The 24,104-nt window shown below is 41.3% G+C and overlaps 1 protein-coding gene across 2 annotated transcripts in view; it reads right to left on the reverse strand.

The window, feature by feature from the left end:
- LOC127353458 (guanine nucleotide-binding protein G(o) subunit alpha) overlaps positions 1 to 24,104 on the reverse strand; it is a 109,849-nt gene that overhangs the window by 33,913 nt on the left and 51,832 nt on the right. For both annotated transcript variants that reach the window (XM_051382718.1, XM_051382717.1), the window contains exon 4: positions 674 to 834. In XM_051382718.1, the coding sequence (XP_051238678.1) occupies positions 674 to 834 (161 nt within the window). The remainder of the gene's footprint in view (positions 1 to 673; positions 835 to 24,104) is intronic.

Raw genomic sequence — 24,104 nt, forward strand, 5'->3', positions numbered from 1 at the left:
GAAGTCGGCTAAACCACTTTTAAACTAGACAGCGATACACCCTCCACTACTACCGTCCTTTGACTCTTCGATTGACTCTTGGGCTGACGGTGCTGTCAGCAGCCTGGCAGGAGAGATGCTTTGTGGTGCGCAGAGATTTTACAACTGATCTTTGAGCATGGCGCACACTTTTACTTTCTCTGACTGTGTGGTAATCTGTTTTCACATCCCAGATGACGAAGAACAGCAGTAAACGTGAGGCAGGCTAAAACAGGAGACACATGTAGCGGCTTTTCCACCACAGGACCTGCTGATATAGGAGTTTAGTGAACAATCGAATAATAAAATGTTCATATTGAACAGCGAAATCCGAGTCGGGTACAGCCTAGCTGCTGTCAATTAGATATAAATTATAAGAGGATGACAGCAGGATGTCAAATTCAGCGCTTTTCTGACAATGTTACTGGTGTTAAAGGATTTTCTCCTGTGGGACATCACAATTCCCTCATACCTTTCATTTGTCACTTAGTCATTGTAGAGCACTCTTCATACACACACACTAGGCGATGTCACCTTAAATCAATATTACAATTAATTGTCACAATTACCTCTGTAATAATTCCTGAAACAATAGCTCATACACACACCTGTAGAGGACACACACAACAAACAAACAACCAAGTGCTGTACGTACTACTGCGCTGAGTCGTTGAGCTGGTACTCTCGGGCGCGGCTGAAACACTCCTGGATGCCCGAGTCGGACCACAGACGTATCATGGCGGAGAGCAGCTCGGCGGAGTAAGGCTCTGTGTCCTCCATACGACTGACCACGTCACACACCATCTTAGCATCCGCCTAGAGGAAACACAGGAGGAGCAGGAGGTTAGCATTCATAGAGGCCTGAGGACCCTTAAGGTGCCGTAATCACATCATCACTCAAATTGAGACATTAGTATAATTATTACAAAACAACAACCATCACAGACAGACTGCCTGTCTCTACAATACATTTAAAGCTGCAGTAGGTAATTTTTTATAATACTAAAGTTTTGTCATTGTTAAACCTTGTCAAGTTAAATTTTAACTGTGTTAACATGAGACAGATAATCTGTAAAGAAAAATCTCCTAGTGCTCCTAATGGCATGCAAGAATCCACCGGGCCTGAACGAAAAAACGTGCTTTGGGTTGGACGCTTGAAGATAGATGATTGTTGAGTCTCATTCCCAGGGTCGCAAAGGATCTGTATTTAACGCCCAGGGGATTAAATTCAACAATCAACTATCTTTCGTGTTCTTCTTTCTTTCTTCTATGGAATCTTGCAAATACCATTTGGAGCACGGAGAAGAGCCAGATGAACTTGATTATTTCACAGATTATCTGTCTCATGTACTACTGTCAGGATATAGTGAAAGTGAATGACCTACTGCAGCTTTAAAACAGTGTGCCACTGGGTGAACAGTGTCCTACAGTATGATAAATACTGTATATTACTTGACGGTGTGTTTGATGTGGAACTACTAGATATAGCAGAGGAGCAGGAAACAATTGATCTGGAGGGGGGAGGGTTTACATGGATGGAGGATGAAAAGGAGAGGAGGTTAGAGGTAACAACAATTACACACGGCGATTACAGGAGATGACAGAAGAAAAGAACAAGATTAGGGGGAGAGAGGAAAGAATGAAAGCACTTTCAGCTCCCTCTGGTCATTTATTCTCTAGGTCACAAAAGCATTATCTGAAATCCACGTGTCATTACAGACCCTGAGTCAGTACAGAAGCAGCAGCCTAACACAGAGGAGTGGCCTGAGCTCAAACATTTCAGTCATCAAATTGTAATGTGGACAACCCTTCACGAAGATGCTCTAAAAATAATGCCAACTGGACTTGGACAAAGGCATAGCTTTTCTTTTTTTTTTTTTTTTTTTTAGCTGCAGAAAGGCCTCCTCGGCTGTTGCCATGCAGCAGTGATCTGGCTCTGGTTCCTTCAGAGGCTGAGGCGGTTGGTCTGCACTGAGCTCTTTCCAGACAAAGAGGCAGATAAATCATCGCCTGGTAACTGACATAACTGAAGAGGAGTCACTGTCTTAAAACCCAAAGCTGTTTAGGTCGTATGATCATAACAGGCCTGTCCGTCAGCTGCCAGCTCTGCTTCACATCAGGCCATTTCATACATGTACTGCTTGATATAAGCAAACTATTGGCCATATGGTTCCTATGGTGACAATGAATGCTATAGACAAGGATGATATGTATTCATTAAGACGAATTTGGTGGAATTCAATCTTGTAGTTGCATACATCATTTCTTTTGTTTAATTTATACGAGACGTGTCATTCTGTGTTTATGGAAAATCCTGCTAGCCACTTAGCTATGAATAAACCAGCTGCAGAGATCTCACTTAGATTCCGCTGCTATTACCAGCATCTTGTCTGAATCCAGGACTTGATCCCCCCCCCCTCCCTTTGCTCTTTGCTGCTATTGATTTCTTTTCCTAGCACTTACCTCCTACATGGTCAATCTTGCTCCCAGTAATGATTCCGGGGCACTGAGGCCCTGACCTTTGTCCTGCTATCGTTTGGTGGCTTCGTATGCAGATAAACTACAAATTAAAGAGTCCTACACCTGCACACTTATCTGTACTAAACAGCAAAAATGGAAAATACCATTTTCTTTCTTTCTTTCATTCTGGCTCTGTATTACAAAATGTACATTAATTGTCAGAATATCTTGAAGCTTCTTAAAATGGTCTTATTTTATTTTATATAATGCCATTTAGAAAGGACATAACAACGCAATCTACTGAATGTTATCTAATTGTTAATTCTAATAAGACAACATTTCTATTTTCAAGCTTGTTTATGCATTCTGGATTCATTTTTATTCCAAACATAGAGTAAAACTGTAATAGATTTAGAAATACTTCAACTGAGTGATCTCCAACCTTTTTCCTTAAGGGAGCACCTTTGTTATTATTGATATCACAGATATTAACAGTGCACATAATTATATTGATGGTACAGAACAACTTTTTATACAATTCCCTGTCTGTGTTATATATTTGTAATTTCTAACAATCAAAATACTTAATAGCCACCTTTTTTGACAAATTCAGTGTTTTCTTCTCCCTGATGCTTGGCCATGTTCTATTAGCTCTTTGGTTGTTTTAACTTTTCTAATTCAGAACGAGGATTTTGCAGAGACCGAAGGCTTCGTGAATATTGTGTTAAAAGGTCTTCAGTGTGCCCTTATTTGTGAGACGTTATATATGATCTTATATCTTCAATAATAATCTAAACTTTTAAAATAATAATTTAATTCAGATTTCTTTACAGAAATGAATGGAATAAAACATAGGACAACAATTTATTTGTTTAAAAAATTTCTTGAAACCCCTTAAAATCAAGAAGGCCTCGCTACCCCTCATGAAGGACCCCCTAACTGGATAACCCCTTAATCTTAAAAGTGCATAAAATCAAAAAGAGATGATCCTTCTTCTGTATAACAGACAACATAACATCAACCTCACAGTGGCTCTAGATTCCCTGAGTCAGCAAGCTTGAAATATGACCCCATCTGCTGTATGTTACACAAATGGATCCCACTGTATATCAACAGTTTCAACCTACAGGTACTTCTACAAAGGTGATATTTGTATTACTGTGAAATCTGTGAGTCAGCAAAATTAATTATAGAGCAGGGTGGACACAGTTTAGCATCTATGCAACTAAAAAGCAGTACAATCAAATAATCTATGCAACACTACACCTGGCTCACTCCATCACTGGAACAATATATCATCAGTTCTTTTTTTTAACAAATGAAACAGTATAGTGTCAGGATGAGTGTTGTTATTCCTTTACTGTAATTTTATCCAGACATTATAATTAGATTGCACAACACTCAGGCTGTAATTACAATAACTGAAGGCATGATCTGTTTGAGTTTCCACATCCCCCTGAAATTCACAGCACGCCACGCAATCAGGAAGAGATAATAACACATTACATGAGTTTGGAGATTTGACAGATTTGACTGTGCTTATGCTCCTTCAGCAGCAGCCTAATTAAAACTCACCCAGTCTGACACACACACACACACACACACACACACACACACACACACACACACCTGGGAGTTGCCCCGGTGCAACCAGTGTGGCTTCAATACATTTAATGTACTGAAGGATTTCACCATCATGCTACGCTAGCCCCACATCCACTTAGAAAGTTCAAAACGCTAATGATGTCAACAAAGCAGAGAGCGAGTGATTTCACAATGATGCTTCATGATGAAATGTTACTTTTACAGGATGTTACAACATAACAACTCTTGACTCATTTGTCCAAATTTAACAGATACATGCTTTGATATGGTCATTAAAGGAGGGGATGCCTTTCCCCTTCTTGTCTCGGTCTCTTTCCTTCTTTTTCTTATCATGCATCTAGTCCTCATTGAAAAGTCCAGTGTGTAACTTTTAGGAGTATCTATTGGCAGATCAAATGGAATAAACTATTTATAACTATGTTTTATGCAGGTTTAGTTTGGTTTGCTTGGGCCAGGACAGTTCCCCGCAGTTTCAGGTGTGAAAGCTAGACCGAACTACCTCGTAAATCCATCTGCTGATCGCCAACTGTTAAGAAAGCAATCTCCTGATATGATGTGTCAGCAACGTGCAGCCTAAATCATTTACACTTACAGTCAGTGTAAACAGGAAGTATTGGTATTGTTTGCAGCAGATCATCATTACGTGAACTGAGTCACTGGTATACTGGTGACTTCAACCAGACCGGTCTTCTCCTTTATAATTCCTTTACCCTGTTTACAGTGGACGTTCCTGTCAATCACTTTCTGCATCTGGTGTACCAACCTACCTGACCTCATCCAGTCTTTTTCTCAGCCATTAGCCATCCCTCCATCATCATCCTGTCTGTCAGTCCATATCTATCTGCCTCTATCTGCACTCATCTCTCCAGTTTTTTTTTAATCCGTCTGTCCTTCATCTCTCCTTCCATCCGCGCTCATGATCATGCCTGTTTTGTTCTTCTCCATTTGACCTCTTCATGTGTCTGTTTTCTCCCTTTTTCTTATTCCCCTGTATTTCTGTCCATCCTGTCTCTTTCATACTTCAGTTTCCTATCCTCCTACCCTCTCTCCATCTCTATTTTTGTCCCCCCATCTCTATTTTTGTTTGTTTCTCTCTCTCTTTCTCAACAAGCAAGCAATCTCTTTTCCTTTCATAAGCCCCCCCGTCCTGCTCCACTTCTCACTTTCTCACCTCTACGACACTGACACGAGCTTCGCTGTTCTCTGTTGTGTTAAACATTTTTAACTCTGTCACCAATGTGTGTGTGTGTGTGACATATGACCAGTGTGTCTCATTGGCCCCATAGATTTGCTTGCATTGGTTTTATTTTTGTGTATATCCAGATCACAATTATTTTGAACTTTTATTTCCCTAAAAAAAAAAAATTTTGCAGCCGTGCTTTGCTTCTGTTTCATACTGTTCCTTTAAATTCCTCACCGCCTTGCTGTTAGTGGATAACCCAACAATGTTCACAACAGGAATGTCTCAGCTGATGTCTTTTGAAAATAAATCCTAAAAAAACAGGAGTAAACACTTATTTGTAAGAGTTCTTTCAGCTCATTGTTTCAGTTTTACAGCTAATTTAGCTTCAGTTTCATCAGTTTTCATCTCTGTTTTTAGCAGCAGCAGGCGGACAAAGTTAGCCAAGGATATAAGCTCCACTGGGGATGGGGGGGTACGTGTTCCCCTCACTTCTCAACAGTCTATTTTTGTTCCCCTTTCCAGCTTCAGTTTGATTAATTCACTAAAAGACCTCTAATTGTGTAATCTGACTGTCCAACAGCCAAAATTCAGATGGGAGAATATCTGAGTTAAAAGTGTTACAGGTCCAGTGTGTCACATTTAGGAGGATCTACCGGCAGAAATGGAATAGAATATTGTTGTTCATTAGTGTATCATCTCCTGAATATAGCAAACGTTGGTGTTACCTTAGAATGAGCTAGAGCTAGAGACACTACAGTTTGCTATCCATGGAGTCCGCCATTTCAAACTACCATGTTTCTACAGTAGCCCACAAGGGACAAACCAAACACTGGCTCTAGATAGGGACGTTCACATTTGTTGTGAAGTGTGACACATGGAGGAGACTGGTAGCTACAGCACGGGGGCAGCCTGAGGCCTCCTGTCTCGTCACAGTGACCTTTACAGTCTCTGAACTCTGTTGGACACACACACACACACACACACACACACACACACACACACACAGAGGTGTGGCTCTGATGTGTGTTATGATTTATTATGCTGTTTTAGTGCTATGTATTTAATAAGCTGCACTTCTTCTGAGCAAATTCCTGTTTTAATTAGCATTCAGTAAAAGGTTTTCCTGTATATAAGCAGTTTCTCAAATACAGTATTTCAGTTCATGCTTTTGTAATAACTTATTTTTGTCTTTGTTTTACTTTAAGCTGATGTCGATGGATGTGTGTGTGTGTGTGTGTGTTTGTGTGTTCCTGTCATTCAAGTCTACTGTCTGTTTGCATTCTCTACATCCCTGCTTGGAAATTGAATAGGCAATCATTGGTGCCATCACCATCACCACAGCCATCGTCATCATCCCTCCCACATCTTCTGCATCTGTTCCTTTCTCTTCTTCCTTACCTCTCTCCCTCCATTCAATAGCCAATCAGAGCACTTTGGCACCTGCTGTAGGACCTTCCACATCTCTGTTATTGTCTCCGATCTATAGCCAATCATCTCTCTGCACAGTACATCAGCACCCCCACCAAACAGTAATCTGTTTAAACTAACTTTACCCAACCATGTGTCCAGCAAACACACACTCACCCATCCACCCGTGTGTGTGCGTGTGTGAGATCTAATGTACAGGATGAAGTGAGCCCACTCACACTACGCTCACATCCTGTTTAATCTGCTCGTTTATTCCACCAGACCAGGAATCAGACTGACTCTGCTCACACTCAAGACAAGATGAGAGGTGACCTCAGGACCACAGTCCCACTGAGGCTTCACGTATGAGCTGCACTCAGCTTTTCTGTTTTTTCATATGGGTGTATGCATCTGTACTGTATAAAGAAAAGGTTGAAATGTATATAAATGTCATATTAGAAGCTAATAACCTATTCAAGTAATCACAAACGGTAGTTTTGTTAAAGCACAGATCCTCATATTCTGTGAGCTGTATTATCTCATTCATAGTTATATTAAGTCCACTGTAGGAGAAGGACTACACAACAAGATCATGTGAAACAACAACAATGTCATTTCTAAAATATTACAAACAAAAAACATCAACAAATTCCCTTTTATTTTATATTTGAGAGAACTAAGATGTCACATATCTCAGGGATTCGTGTTAGACCCTGTCCAATCAGAATCATTTTCGGCTAAAAAAAACAGAGTTAAAACATAATCTAACAACAATTTAAGAGTCTTCATTGGCTCTGTGAGGGGCGATCAGACAGAGACGCCTCGTTTCAGGTGCGGCCGCTTCATAAGCACTCTGGCAAAGTGCGTCAGGCAGAACAGATGGTGCGCCTGCGTGCACAACCCCCTTTCCCTCTCACATACCCCGTTCTCAACACATCTACTGGCATCAAAACAGGAAGGAAAAGGTAAAGCAGTATAGCTCTTGCTTGATTTGATTGGCTGCCTGGACCTAGTGTGACACTGACGAGCAGCACGACTGTGCGGCTTGAGATGAAGTGACAGTGTTCAGGTTGTAGGTTTAATTGGACTTGTATGTCAGTAGCTTGGCTACATAAATAAATCCACTCGCGTACTGCTTGACGGTGAACAAGGTTGACTAATTTCCACGACAACTTTTCTCTCAGCCCTTCACCCTCCGTCTCTCCCTCCCTTCTAATCAAGGCGGTGGAAACAGACAATGCTGAAACAAGATTTAGAGGCTGACATGTCTTATAGATGGGATTAATAAAATAACAGAAGAATAAAGGCTTTTGTTCTGCAGCCTTCTGTGTGTGTGTGTGTGTGTGCGTGTGTGTGTGTGTGGTTGTGGGAGAGAGAGAGAGAGAGAGAGAGAGAGAGAGAGAGAGAGAGAGAGAGAGAGAGAGAGAAAGGACTCTATTCTCCTGCAGGGGCCTAGTTTTTATGCAATTTTCCTCAAGCACAAGTCCAATTTTTGCGCATGCACCTGTGATTCCCTGGCAACAAACAAGCGTGTTTGCGCCAAGTTGGGAGGAGAGTTGTACTGAGGCTGTGTTCATGCTGATTAGGCGGCAGTGCAATGCGTTTACGGTAAAACACGCTCAGACCACTTCTGACTACAAAGGCAGACGCAGGGCAATTTTTGTGGCTTCAGTTGGCAGAAGCGCAGGCACACAGACCTTTCAATATTGTTTGTCTTTTTTTACCAATAATATCATCCACATTAGTGCAATCCAGCGACCCAGAGCTCTCCAGAAGAGTCAACGTTTGAATCTTTTCTGTGTAGTTTGCTCCTGTACTGATCACACAGCAGCATTGTCTGTTTCCACAGCCTTTATTCAAAGTGTTTCATCTACAGTATGATTTAAGAGAGCGGCTGTGCGTACTTTTACACAGGAGTGGCACGGCAGCGTCATCAGTTATCTATCATTTGTAAATGCTTTTCTAAACATCAGACAGGAAAAAACTCTTAATCATAGATTCCGAGTTTAATGGTGACATCAGTGTGGTAATGCAGGTGTCAATCAACTTTCTGATTACATGCAACAGTCTAAAGAGTCAAAATATGTTTTCTTTCCTGTCAAGAAGATTTCCATCTTGTCAAGAGGATTATTATAGTGAGTTTTCTGTTCTGCAACTTCACACCATAACATCTGCACTTGTGGTTTATGCACATAGAAGCTCTGTCTGTCTGTCTATATATATATATATATATATATATATATATATATATATATATATATAAAAATCAGTAACACCACAGCGGGATCCATCCATATACTCTGTGCTGCGAACAAATAAAACATGTTGATGTGATGCTGTTAGCAGACTTCTGCTCTGGTCCAGCCAGCAAACCTGTACCCATTCCGGCAAAGCTCAACATGAACCGATCTGTTACCTGCAATTATCTCTAAATCAATTCCCGACCCGTTAATAATAAACCTGACCTTAGCCTTAATTAAATATAGGCTCAGGGCTGCTGCTGGGGAGTGAAAACAAAAGCTCAGAGTACATGATACTGACAATGGCAAGAGATTATAAATAGATGATAAATATAAAAAAGCTCTCATATGTGCAAATTGTAGAGGCAGAAACAACTCCACCTCTCTAAAATCCTGCTTACACAGTTGGCACAGTTTAATTATAACTATTTAAATCTTCTGATGAGACACCAGGATTAAATGATAACTGACCCGATGTGTTTTTCTAAACAATGACTAGCAAATCTCCAAACCCTAGCTTACCATTGGACAAATAAGGACGCATAGAAGGAGAAGAACTTTTAGTTCTTTAGTTTAAATGTTTCATTAATTATCCTGAATTATTTGTTGGCAGAACTATAGCCAGTCGCAGATATTCCAGCACCTGTGTTTACCCTACGATTTCATGTCAAAATGGCCGCTGAAGCTCGCCACCACTCTACCTGCTGATTCTGCATTCCTTCCACTAATGTATTTATCTTCTCTTCCATGTTGCGCCCAGCTGTGGTCCCCAAAATTGCAAAATGTTTGTGTTTGCACTTTAATTTTTCACTTCCTATTTCTGGGAAACAGAGCCCAGAGTATATTTGGACTATATAATAATACTATTGTAAAGCTCAGTATAACTCTTGCTCTTTTATGGAGACACTATGTGACGGACTCTGTTTTGTCAGATAAACATGAAAAGGGCTGGATGTGATTCATTTGCCCTCTGACACTGCGGTCAGTACTGTTTATGAAAAAAGAGCGACGGCAGGGACAATGTCTATGACTTTTAAAAAAAAGTCTGTGGTCTGCTGTCTGGCCTGGTGAGACACCCTAAACATGCTCTCTTCAAACATTACACTGAAGCTCTCTCCATCTGTCGTCCTCTACCAGGCGCCGATCCCGCTCGGAGGGATTGGATTTGATGTAAATGTGTTTCAGTGCCGGAGTCAGAGTAAAGCTCTGTTCCAGCTTCCTCTCTGCTACTGATCCCCTGTCCCCTTCGTCAGCAGCCACACAATGCCTGATATGGAATGAGACGGTATGTGTTCATCTCGGCATGTGGGTATGAATGAGGGACAGTGCGAGAAGACTGAGTCTGTTTTCTGTTCGTCTGTAAGTGTGTGTGTAAGTGTGTGTGTGTGCATGTGTGTGTCCAGAGTGTGTTCCAGTTTAAAGCGCTGGGCAGTGGGCCACAGAGACACTTAAAAACCACAGCCCAAGCCAAGGATACTGTCTAAACAGACATATTGGAAGGCACAGGGTCAGTGTGTGTGTGTGTGTGTGTGTGTGTGTGTGTGTGTGTGTGTGTGTGTGTGTGTGTGTGTGTGTGTGTGTGTGTGGCTTGTGTGGTAGTAATGGGCAGTTCAGACAAGCATCGTACAAATGATCCCGTTTTCCTTTGCATCCATCTTTGAACTCGACTCATGCTTACACACACACACACAAACACACATGTATGCACACATAAACACACAGTCATGCTGCAGTTGTCAAGGAAACAGGGAAAGTAATTACCTTTTAACCTTTGCCCAATTAAATTACCCACTCTTATGTAGGGAGAAATAACTAGATCCATCTGTAATACGTGTATTAAACACTATGAAGACGAACCACTACTGAGATATAAAAACCAGTAATCACAAATGTCAGGTACCACTGACGACATCCACCTGCACTAGGATGCACAAAAATCAGGAAATCAGTTAAGTCAGAAGACTGTATGTTTCACATGCACTGTAATAACCCCATTACTGTAATAAGTAATGGGGTTATTACATGCTGTATCAGCATTTACACAGTTTACCAGTAATATTATCTGCCCACCAAAACAACAACAACCACAAAGACATTGACTGTAAGCTGTTAACACTGTGAGATAACTGCCTAGTGATGTGACGACCAATGAGGGTTTTTGGTTGGAATTTGACTTGTTTTTTGTCAATTGTGAACTAACAGTTTTAGTTAGTCACACTAGCAGCTCACGCTCAAAGTGACAATGTTAACGTGCCGTTTTCACCAGTATCAACCTCTTCGTTTAGCCTGTGGCTAACATCTGCTAATTAGCACTCCACTGTATATTCGGTATTTAGTCATGGACCAATAAATATCCATGATGGCGCTAGATGAATCATCAGGGGATCACTAAAGTTACTACAGTTCATGTCTGTAGCAAGTTTCATAGAATTGTGTACATAGATGGAAAATAAATCATGTTCCTCAGCAGACATGTAGCTGTGCTGACTGTTTATCAATCCCCTCACCCAATGAAGGAAACCACATTCCTCCTTTACATCACATTTAGGAAATCCAGTTGCTGCAGGAAGCTGACAATAACCAGATTACTTGACTGCATGTAAATGAACGAAATGGGAGTACTTCCCATCATGTAGACCTTTTTGTCTTACATTTATGTAAGCAAAGCGACCCTTAAGTCAATACATCTTATCTTGTATCTGCCCCCTTAGGGAGCTATTTTTGCAATCATGGCCAGCTTTTTATGCATTATCCTATTTGCTGAGCAGTCATTTATCAACGGCATTAATCAACTGACATGAAATATTGACTTTAAATTATTTTATTACAAGCTTAAGTAATTTGGGGCCATCTGCAGTAACAAATGAGTAATGGGTTTTGGCACAAGGTATGGCACACTAATTAAATTATAAGTCAACAAAAGGAACTTGACTACTGAGTGACGTAATTACACATGGAACAGATAAAGTGTATTCTTCAGAAACAACAGACCTCCGGATGCCTTCAGGGGCCAATTACTATCAAACATTCAACAACGTCATGCGATTGTCATCTATCTGTTCTCTCTCACGTTCACATACAGTATACATACATACACAGTGTGCACTGCTGTACAGAGTGTGTGTACAGTTTCTGACTCACTCCATCTTACAGAAACTATTAAAAACTGTTGGAATCCGAGAGTGGAGCGGATGGCGAAGATGCATCCACGCAAGTTCAAAATGTTTCAACTCCAGTTTAATATTCCCTCTATACATTGTTTTTATCCGATCTATCTTCTTCCGAGTCTTGTTCATATGCATATAGAGTTTAGAGGACAAAATAGAGAGACTGAAAGAAAATAACTTATTTCTGCTTCTGGTGAGTTGTAAGATCAGTCAGACGCTAAGCTGAATACACAACACATACACACATACACACAGTGTCAGTGCATCCGTGGCTAGCTACTTTAGCTAAAATCTGTACCAAGCAGCAACCTCCGTGGCTGAAAAATGAAGCCAACGCTGTGCCACAATGTGCCAAAAACTGCAGTTCCTCAAATGGCCACTTGAGGCTGGCTCCAGAAGTGAGTCAGTTTCCATAAGGCTGAATAGTAAAACTTTACAGCAGAAATAAATGTGTTTACAACCTGGTACAAAAAACACTTTTGGTCTCTACAGCTTAATTCCCCATTCATCACAACTGTAGGGGGGAATTTATTTAACTCACCTGTTTAACTGATAACCAGGCTTAAAGTTATGCATAAGTGAGGACATGGCTGCTTTGAGTGACAGGTGGGTGCAGTCAGTAACCAGGATTCATTCAGCCCGCCTCAGCTTTTCCGAAACCTATGGGTGACATCACAGAGACTCGGCCCTGCTGTATGTACACAGTCTATGATCTGTTCAGTGGGTACATTATAGGGCTACACCGATAAATTGACCAGAAGATGTGACCAAATTATAAGTTACAGTGTGTAGGCTCAAATAAGATTGTCCAGAGATTTTCCACATGGGAAAGGACATAAAATCAATGTTAAGAACCCAATTTCAGATCCACTAAAGCCAGTGCACTTAAGTACAATAAACCTGTTGAGCTGCTACAGTCACACACTGTACACTGAACCCTGGCCAGATGTTATAGGCAACATAAAATCACATTAAGGAAGTTAACAGACATGAAGGAACACAAAGAGCAGACAGAAGTCTGCACGACTAAAACACAGTCAAAAAAGAAACAATGTTACAACAGACAAATAAAATGTAATGCAAGAGTGTGTTTTGTTTGTGTGTGTGTGTGTGTGTGTGTGTGTGTGTGTGTGTGTGTGTGTGTGTGTGTGCGTTGTTGACGTCACAGTGAGCATCAGCCATCAGACAGCTCAAAGAAAAAAACATGGCTGGCATTCTCTATCAACAATCTGTTCTCACTCCCCTTTCTCTGGCTCTTTTTCTCTCCCAGCCCTCCCCTTCTCTTCTATTTTTGGGCCCCGAGTTCTCTCTTTCAGTCATCTTCTTCATCCTTCTGGTCAATCACACCTCCTCTCTTTCTTTCTCTTTTCCCCCCTCTTGTCTCCCTGTAGTCCAACTCTTCACCATTCCTCCTCCGGATAAAGCTCACATGACGCCACTGTAATCGAGTGGCCTGAAGAACCCAACTATAAACACACACACACACACACACACACACAAACACACAAGTGACATATTCTGTATCCTTTATCTCTCTTCTCTTTCTCCACCTCTTCATTATTTCACCTCATTACCATCTCCTTCCTCTTCTCTCCTCCTCTGTCGTCTGCTGACTCGCCCCACCCTCTCGCCCAGTCGTTTTTTTTCTCCTCGCTTTCTCTCACTTCTTCTCTCTCTCTCTCCCTCCTCTGCATCATGTGATTCTCAGCTGCAGTTGCCATGGTGACCATCCTCATTTCCCAGGAATGCAATCTTGTCTCTGATTCTCTCTCTTGCCCTTCCCATCCATTCTGCCGCACCCTCCTCCTTCTCCTCCATCAGCACCATCCTTCCCTTCCCCTCATACTTTTCCTCCCCGGCTCTGCTTTCGACTCGACCTCCCCTCTCCTCCCTTCTTCCTTCCTCTTCCATTTTCCTCTCAATACAAAAATGGTTGAAATCATTTTTCTGCTTCATCTCTTCATTCCAATCGATTGAATTCAGCTCTGTCGATACAGACGTCAGATGTGCTGCCAAAGCATCTTACTATCTTGAGGTACACACACTGCCTCCTTCACCCTCTCTGAGTCCCTCTTGTCTCTCCCACTCCTTCCCTCTCTGTAGCAGTTGCTGAATAATGGAAGTGATGAAATATTAAATTGTTGTTCAGCCCTCCTGTAGACTGCCCCAACGGAGCCCTAACACAAACATACACACACACATACTGTATATATATGTCTGTGTGCGGTCCATGCCTTGCTCCAGATGAGCTTCCGTTGCCACCCTCACAGGGCATCCTGCAACCACACCCCAGACAGCACACACACACACACACACACACACACACACAAACACACACACCACACACACACACACACACACACACACACACACACACACACACACACACACACACACACACACACACACACACACACACACACAGAGGAAGGAGGTGGCGGATATGGGGCATGTACAGTACGTGTTGTTATATGAGAGGATCGTTAAAACACACTTAGTCAATAGCAGCCAGAGAGAGTGCAGGGGGAAAAAAAAATCAATCCTACTGTCCCCACCTCAACCCCGAAAGAGACGGAGAAAGCGATGGAAGGAGCAGGAGGAGCAGAAAGCACGGCTTTGCATGTAATCATGAGCATGTGCATGAGTGTGTTACACAACATTATGTATGCAAAAACCTTCAATCTGCTTTTGCAGCATCGAGGTCAGTATATTGTACTGTCAGTCTTCACCTACTGTGGAGTACAACATTGTCTCCAAAACAGGAACCGATCGCAGCAGCAAATGGACGTGTGTTGAGCTTCATGAGCATGTGTTCACACCATTTGGGCTCTGATGTCTGTTTGGAAATCTCAGATTTTTCATTTGAGAGAGATCATCTTTGCTCATTGTGTGTTTTTGTCACATTTCATGTTTGTTTCAAAGAGTCTGAGCTACCAGTTAACTCATTACTTACTTACCAGCTAAGAGGTAGATGTCTATACCAAGCTTCCAGCAATATCTGAAGCATAATTCATTATGTATGTATTAATGTATATTCCTCACTGGTGGAAAGCAGGCCGGGCTAAGTTTTAAAAAGATGATGTACATCCATCAGGATTTAGTGACATTTGAATCAAATAATGATGACAGCAGTGGGGTTTGTTAATGGTGACAGTCAAATCTGATCCAACCACCCACACAGCCCGGGTAAGGATGATTAGCAGAGAGGTTTTCACAGTTAAACTTAGGAAATAACAGCCAAAACTTTTCATTTTGATTGGTTTGTTAAATCATAAAAATGTGATTTATTATAATAGTTTTCATTTCAAGACAAATCTGGCTAACTTTTAAAAGTTATGTTTTTATAAATAGATTTGAAAAAACACTGCTCCTCTGGTATCACACTTAACTGAGGTGCTGGAGCTGTGTACTATCAAACTCAATAGAGAAAAGCATCCGCACACTCAAGTCTGTGCAAAAAAATTATTTATTTTGCAAGCTTTAGGTCCCAGACTTTCTTCAAGGTAAAAAATATTGCGAGTGAAACGTAGGACTACAGTTCCCTTGATGTCTAGCCACACAAGCCCAACTGATTGACACCAGTGTTCCGCATTAAGGCTAATCAAGTACTTTCAATCAAGAACTGCTGCTTTCACTTTCTACCTTTTCTTGCCTTGAAGAAGGTCTCTGACTGAAAGCTTGCAAAATAATATGATTTTTGCAGATTTGACTGAGCGGATGCTCTCCTCCATTGAAAAACATTTATTGTTTTTTTGAAGACTGTTAGGACTGTTTAGCATTTTGCCTTCATTGGAAGGTTGAGACAAGCAACAGAGGTGCTCAGTCAGAATCTAACTGCGGTAAGACAGTATGCCATGAAACACACAGCCACCAGACACTCTAAAACAATATATTTTTTATTCAGGGGAGACCGTGTTGGAAGTCTTTGTTTAGTACTGTCACATGTATAGATACTAATGAGGTTTCTGTTCCATTCAGGTCAAACAAAGTCAGGGCTCTGCTACCCCTAAATGAAATGCAACCTAAATTAGTATTACACCTGTGTTTACCCTACTATATCATGACAGAATGGCTGCTGTGAAACAGGTCTATTAGCTGGAAATGTCATGGTAGTTTAACCAGCAAGCATGTTGGTGTTGCCATACAAAGCACTTAAAAATGTCTAATTGTCTTGTGGTAAATAAAACTTTGATTCCACTAAAAATATCCACTTAATGTTCATTTAGAGACAGAATCTCATTAACTAACACACACACACACACACACCAAATCCCCATATTCCTAATTTAAAAGCTGTGTTCCTTCACAGCTGCTCTGTAGTTTAAACAAAAGGTGTGCGATGCTTCATTTAATTTCAACTTCTATGTGTGTGTGCCCTCCTACACACCTCCATCAACAACACACTCACCAAGATACAAGCTGCATCCCAGACACCAACCAATCACATCTGTGGCAGTTGTGTACACACACACACACAAAGATAATCAAACATTAACTTAGATTATTAAATGAACCTTTTTACATCCAATTCCTGTGACACAGTCACTCCTGCCCGCTCACGGCAATTAGCGGCTGACAGTGAGAAATGGGTTTGTACGCTAAGGATGTTAAGGCGGGACCAATAGATGGCATGAATACACTCCCTGAAAACACCTACGCACACACCGACACGCGCATAAGGACCTCCATCTGTCTTTGTCAACAGCCATTCTTAAAAAAAGGCCTTCAGCAGCCATTTCTCTCTCCGTCTCTGACCAGCTGTGCCTGCCTGTGCTGGTCTGGGACTTTTTATTAAAGATCTCTCTGCTGGACCCAGAAAACTGAATCTGGCTTCTGTATCTCTCGTTTATCTTCTCTCTGCGTCTCTGTTTTGTCGTACTTTCTGCAGTCTGCTTTTCCCTTTGTGTGAGTAAAAGACTCTGTGTGTGTGTGTGTGTGTGTGTGTTTTCTTGTGTCGAACATGACATGATATGATTCTGATGAATTGTTTTGTGTATTTTGTACGTATTCTTTAACTGGAAGGAGGTTTAGTGTTGAGCTCTTGTGATATAAAACTACAAACACTACATTTTGTCTACACAATGCCATATTCATATATACTGTCACTGCAAGTTAATCCACCCTTGTACAGCAGGTGATTCATGGTTTTAAGTATCCTAAAGATGGGCTGAAAAAGAATCTTTATTATTTTACCTTCCCTTTTTCTTTTTATAGCTTGTGTTGCTTATTTATTCTGTTCTTTCCCTGCCGACTCCGCTTTGCTAAAACAACCGGATTTCTCCACAGGGATCAATAAATCTTAAGATTCTCTGCTTATCTGTTTCCATGTTTTCCCACCTCTGACTCCCCTCCCTCTTTCCTTCTCTTTCACTGTCACCCTTTGTGCTCTGAGCTCTCTCTCTTTCTCTCAGTTTCTCCCCTTGTTGTGTCTTTGGAGCGTCAGTCTCTCGTCCAATCTGCCTCTCTGTCACTCACTGTCTCTTTCTGCTCACACTTCTTCTATACTTAGATCCGACAGTGAGCTGTCACCCCCCCCCTTTCCTAACATACCTCGTCCTCAGAGTCTGCTGGTGTACTGGTAATGATTATCAATAATAATAATATTGATACATTTCAGTGCGCTCATGGGAGACTGAGTGCTGGTATATAAAGCAAAGATAAACAAGTTTGGGTGTTGGCTCCCTGGCTGTTTAGCAGGCTAATTATACACATTATAGATGTGTGTATTGCTGCCTGTGTGTGTATATTTGTGCCCTGCTGTCATACTGCAGATTCTTTAATTATGATGTTTGTTTATCACCTGCGTCGTGCCAAAGTTCGGCAATGCTGCGAGACACTTGGTTGGTGTACAGTGTACCTCTTGAAAAGGAGAGCATATTCCAGGCATGACATTGAAAAACTGGGATATGCTCGTTTTGGATATTTATGGGCAGGATATCAAAGCAAAGGCAAGGTCTTTCCAGAGAGCTTTGTTTGGTGACATTAACCAGGCATCTCTGCTGTTGATCAGTTCAGATCTCCAATGTCTTTCTGTACTGTCACATCTGAGCGTAATGAAGGTGGAATGAGGATCAGAAACGGAGATCTCAGGCCAAGGATCTCTCCTGGAAAAGAGCGTCCTGCTCTGTCCAGATGAGGAGGCGGCAGCTCAGCTATGTGGAGATATCTTGCGGTTTTATGCTTACGGACGACCACAAGGTTAGTGGTTAGATTTGCCGCCAGTTAGGCACGCTGGCTGCTGCTTCAGTTTACCACTCATTCAATGACTGACCACTTCCTGGTGACTGGAGATAAAAACAAAACACACAACAATGGAGCTCTAATAATTAGCTGATGACACAATATATCTAATCAATAGCAGTCAATCGACAGAGAAATAAGGAGTAACTACTTTGATAATAGCAACCAATCGTTTCAGCCATTTGAGAATGTGAGGATTTGTTGCTTCTCTGTGTCATATGTGATAGCAACCTGAATATCTTTGGGTTTTGGAATAATGATTGGATAAAACAGGAAACATGAAGATGCAACCTTTATAGATAAGCACTATTTTCAGACATTTATTGACAAAGCCATTAAATCCAAGGAAATATCCTGCAGATGAGTCAATAATGAAAATAACTGTTAGTTGCACTCCTAGACCAAAAAAGAAACAACCTCACAATGCAAAACTCAGAGTGCTGGCAATACTTCCTTTCATACAGTAACTTTTTTGATCTCAACCTGCAGGCCATGAACACCAGGGAGTCATAAGATCTTCTGTGGTGTTGGTTTAAGAGGAAAAGAAAATACATAATACAGACAAAAGTTCCTAAAAATATCAGGAACACTAAAATCTACACAATCTGCTACAACTTCCTCCAAATTGCACGTTTTACACAAACTTCCTGCAGTTATTGCACTATTTGGGTTCACTGTATAGTTTGACAGGGGTCGTCAATTTATTCAATGATAGAAAAGATGTCCCTTAATGAAACTGGTTGGGAATCACTGGTTTACTGTCTGCAATTGTCCGGAAATGAATGTACCAAAAGAGACAACAGATTCAAGGTAATCAATGCTCTGAAAATGTAAAAGAAACAAATATATGAAAAAAAATCAAAGCAAGAAAATTCCATGTGTCTCATCTTTATACATTTAGAGTATTGTTACATTCAATGATTGTTTTTAAATATATTACTGTAAGTGGTCCCTAGCTGAATCCAAATGCAAGTGTGTTTTCTGTATCTACTGCCAATCAAAAAGCAGAAGTATGAAATGTGAATCCATGCAGTGACTGTAGCACAATGCTGATGTAATACAGTCCCTGTGTTTGCTGAGCGAGAGTGAGACAGAAGGAGAGGGGGAAGGGACAGAGAGATACAGAGGAGCAGAAGAGAAAAAGAAGAGAAAACAGAGTAAGGGTATGAAAATGAGGAGAGAATTTGTCCCCCCCCATTTCCAACCAATAGCATGTGAATAGAGGTGGCCAAAACACAGCATCCAATAGCGTACAAGATAGGTGGTCAGGTGACCGCATGGCTGCGTGCTCCACGGAGGTGGCCAGCTAGACTGGTCGCTATGGTAACTGGTTGGTATCCTAGAGACTGGCAAAGGGGCTTATAGAAAACTGAATGGTAAGACACCCAGAAAAGAGAGAGAGAGAGAGAGAGAGAGAGAGAGAGAGAGAGAGAGAGAGAGAGAGAGAGATGCAAAAGAAGAAACCTCAGCCCATATCTCACGATGCAGGATTCAGACGAGCACACACATTCACACACTTATAACAGTAAACATGTAACGCGTGTGTGTGTGTGTGTGTGTGTGTGTGTGTGTGTGTGTGTGTGTATTTGGGGTGTTGCCATTAGAGATAAGAGCTGTTGAATTAGATTATCTTATATTCTCAGCTACAAAAACACACTCTCACACACACACACACACACACACACACACACACACACACACACACACACACACACACACACACACACCAGAGAAAGCACAGGCAGTACTACTCCAGTCAGGCCTGATGCCTCATTCAACTATAAATAATGACAATCCATGCTAACTAACACTCAAATAGGCTGGGGTGCTTGATGGCCCCAGCCTTGATAGGCCTGTGAATCATCTGTCAGTGAACAGTGGTGTGTCAACTGTGTGTGTGTGTGTGTGTGTGTGTGTGTGTGAAGATTGTCTGTGACTTTTCAGACCATATCTCCATGGTTCATGGTTCACTTTGGACAGTTGTGTTATTAATGTGATTATTAGTGAGTCCCAGTGATGACAGATGTATAAAGGATAGGGTCAAATTAACTCCAGGGAGCTCCTCCTAGTGGTTTAAGTCTCTGGCACTAATTTCAATTTATGTCACAGACCCTTGTTTCTGGAGACCACTTAATACCGACTTTGAACTAATCCCCCCCCCACCAGATATAGAAATGAGCATGGGTCTGTTTAATGTTCTCCTTTAAGGCTGGTCACACCAGAAACAGGCACAGTGAAATACATCCACACGTTCACTGGCGATTCACAGGACCAGCTGATGAACTACTTTAATTCAATTCAATTCAGTTTTATTTGTATAGCGCCAATTCACAACAGAAGTTATCTCAGGACACTTCACATAGAGCAGGTCTAGACTGAACTCCTTATACTTTAGTTGGTGAGCTAACGGCTAACACGCTAGCAGGCCAGTAACATGCTAGCTCTAGTCAGTAACAATAGAGTTGCTTCTTTCTGCTTTCTCTTTTTCTGTCATTCACTCCTCCATTTGGATTTTGTTCTCAGGATTGTACATCATTTCATTCAATTAGGAGTTACTGAAGAGGGAAAAAAAGCTTTCTGAGTTAGCTATTTTGCAACATGTTAGCAAGCTAATGAGTTGCTAACGGTACAACAGGTTGAAGATATGTATTTGTACCATCGTAAGTGTCGGCAAACTGTTCCTCCTCTGAGGAGCACATTATACTCTGGAGAGGTTAAATAAAAGAAGCGGATAATAAGCTACGATAGCTTCCTTCGTTTTGGACACCGTGGCTCTCCGTTGACGTAAACACTGTTGAGACAAATTGCAAATGGTCGACGGAGTCACGCGCCACATTTCCCCAGAGTTGAACTCAACGCTCAAGATTTGCACAGGAACACTTTCTTTAAATAGGTTGAGGACAAAACTGAGCTAACATTATTGATGATTATGAAAATGCATGTTTATGTGTGCAGACGGGGCCCTTTTTACTCAACTCTGTGTGTGTGTGTGTGTGTGTGTGTGTGTGTGTGTGTACGGGCATATGTGTGGCCAATGAGGGTGGGGGTTATGGACCCTGGCCTGTGCTTGTGTGTGACAGCCTACGTGGGTGCATAAGTCATAAAAATGCTGGCATTCGTCTGGCTCTACCACTAACCCAACCGTGATAAAACTGTGCAGTGGTAGTGTGTGTCTGTGTGTCTGTGTGTCTCAGCACCCCGTGGGCACAAGTTTCTGCAGTACAAGACTAGAAAGCAGCAGCGATGCACTAGCTGCCTGGCTGACTGGGCGTTTTAACAACACACACACACACACACACACACACACACACACACACACACACACACACACACCAAATCTTCCATCTTTCCCCCCCATTTGCCTCTCTGTCTCCTCTCTCTCACCACTCAGCCCATTACTTGGGTCTATTCAAGCTGCCTCTGCTCCCTTCTCTCTGTAAGAAGACTGAAGAATAGTGAAGAGAAGCAGCTACGGACAGAGAGCAGCTCCACCACACACACACACACACACACACACACACACACACACACACACACACACACAACCTCCCAGAGAGAGAGGCTGAGGCGTGTTACTGTATGCATGACAGAACTCATACAGGACTCACTATAGCAGTGAAGAACACATCAGACCATACAGACATTAAGTCTTGCTGTCTCTTTCTCTATCCTGCAGCACTTTCTCTGTGTGTCACTCTTTTCATCACAGCCGCCTCCAGTTTGGTCTTCATCTCACACCAAGGCCTTCAGCTGCACAGTGACTGTCACAGGCCGTGTCTGTGTTATTATACTGTACAGGTGCTGAGGGGAAACAACGTGAGCATAAAACTGCAACAGTAACACTGAAAAATACACACGTTGTTTATCCGCGCGGATGTAAAAAAAAAACAAACAACAACTTCAAACTCCAGTGTGTGGCTAGCTCATCCATATAGATGTTAGCGAGAACAAAGATGGAGTTAACAGGACAGGCTACACTCAAAAAAGTGAACTCTGTGAGTTGTTGAATTAAATAAATGATCCTATATTACATTTAATTAACATTTCTGTGTTTGGTTTTAAAACCAAGTCCACTTTAATAAGTTTAACTTAAAATGAAAACTTTTCAAAGCAAAAGAAGCCAGCTAAGTAAATTCAACATAACACTGTTGAGTGAATTGCACAATCAAACTAAGAATGCTCTAGATGGCTTTCTGCGCATGCTCAGAAGCTGATTCCACAAACTCCACTGTTGCTGTGTGCAAATTGGCGGGCGAATGTGTTCTCGGTCAAGATCTTACCCTGCTTTCATCAAATGACATCTATCTCTGTCTGAGTAAGTATATTTTTTGATGTTGGAACATTTGTGGATGGTTAGAGAGTGATATTGGTGGTGCTACTTTACTTGTCTTTCGAAAATCTAGCATATATGAGCACATTTTAGCTCATGCTAGCTCGCTAACAAGCTAGCCAATTAACAAAATGCCATATGGCAGACATACATTAAAATAACAATTTAACTCTGGAATTCTAGTTTAGCATCTCACCAAATGCAACGTTACATTGGTTTAGTTTTAATGGCATTTTTTTTTTTTTTTTTTTTTTTGTTAACAATTCATTGTATGGGCAGCAGAGCTCCTGGTAGCAAGGTAAGGTGACCTTAAAAATTGTGTTGGTGGTTTACAAGTTTGGGACCATAAGTTTTTTTAACAGCTTAGTTAAAAACAGTGTCATTAGCTTGTATTTAAGCTGCAGGCCAGCAGCTAATGGTAAGCTAGTTAAGTGACTTTTTTTTTTTTATGCTAGCGAGTGAGTGAGTGGGCGACCAAGAGTGAGGGAGCTCCGTCAGGACAGACTGCGCTGATCACTCAGAACTGAGTCAGCATTTGCAAAGGAATATAGCTCTGTGTGTAAGTATATTATGGGCCAAATTTTGTGATAAAATATACTATGCAGTCACAGTGCCTTTGAGGAAAACAGAGTTTGAAAAATACGTCAGATGTTGCTGTATGTTGTGACAGAAAAGTGACTTTTGGACCGTTGTTTAGCCTTAGCCTGAATGATAATACAAAGGAAATTTTAAACTAGTATGATTAGTTTTCCACCACTACGTAACTGTTGCTGCCTGCTTCAGAATTGGGGCAGACGCACAATAACGGTCTACTGGTTACCATTCTGCTTCTTTAGCCTTATGTTCTCACTACAGCTGTTTTGACACTACTGAACTACATAGCTGTTAAATGATTGGCTGTTTGCCTGTCTCTCATATCATTCAGGGATATGATAGGCTGTTTGAATGAGCAAGGCAGGGAGCACACGTCGGACTGTCAGATGATTGTACTGCAGGAGTTTTAAAAACATTACTCATGTAATATATTCCCAAATATTTTAGAAGAACATTAATTTCTGCATGTATATGTTTATGAATACAAAAGGCTCTTCTGTATCATTAATAATACATAACTAAATGTGGATGATAGAGTCCTGGAAAATGCATGAAAATATTGATAATATTACTAATGAATAGCCAATTATATATAAAACAAAGAATGCTTTCTTTACCACACCCAGAGCTGGTTATGTGTTGAATGATATATCACTTTCAGGTTTCAGTGCTATCCCAACTGTAAAACTAAACATGTGTTTGCTCTCAATATGTTCAAGTTATAACTGTTTGCTTATCATAAGTCTAACTGATATTAAATAGACTGTATTTATATTTTACAGGTCTTCCATACATTTGTGAGCTTGAGGACTGGACAGTCTGCATTTGTTTGTGGCTCTTCAGTAGTGGTAAGTACAGTT

Source organism: Dicentrarchus labrax, unplaced genomic scaffold (genome assembly GCF_905237075.1).
Source record: "Dicentrarchus labrax unplaced genomic scaffold, dlabrax2021, whole genome shotgun sequence".
Classification (NCBI taxonomy): Eukaryota; Metazoa; Chordata; class Actinopteri; family Moronidae; genus Dicentrarchus; species Dicentrarchus labrax.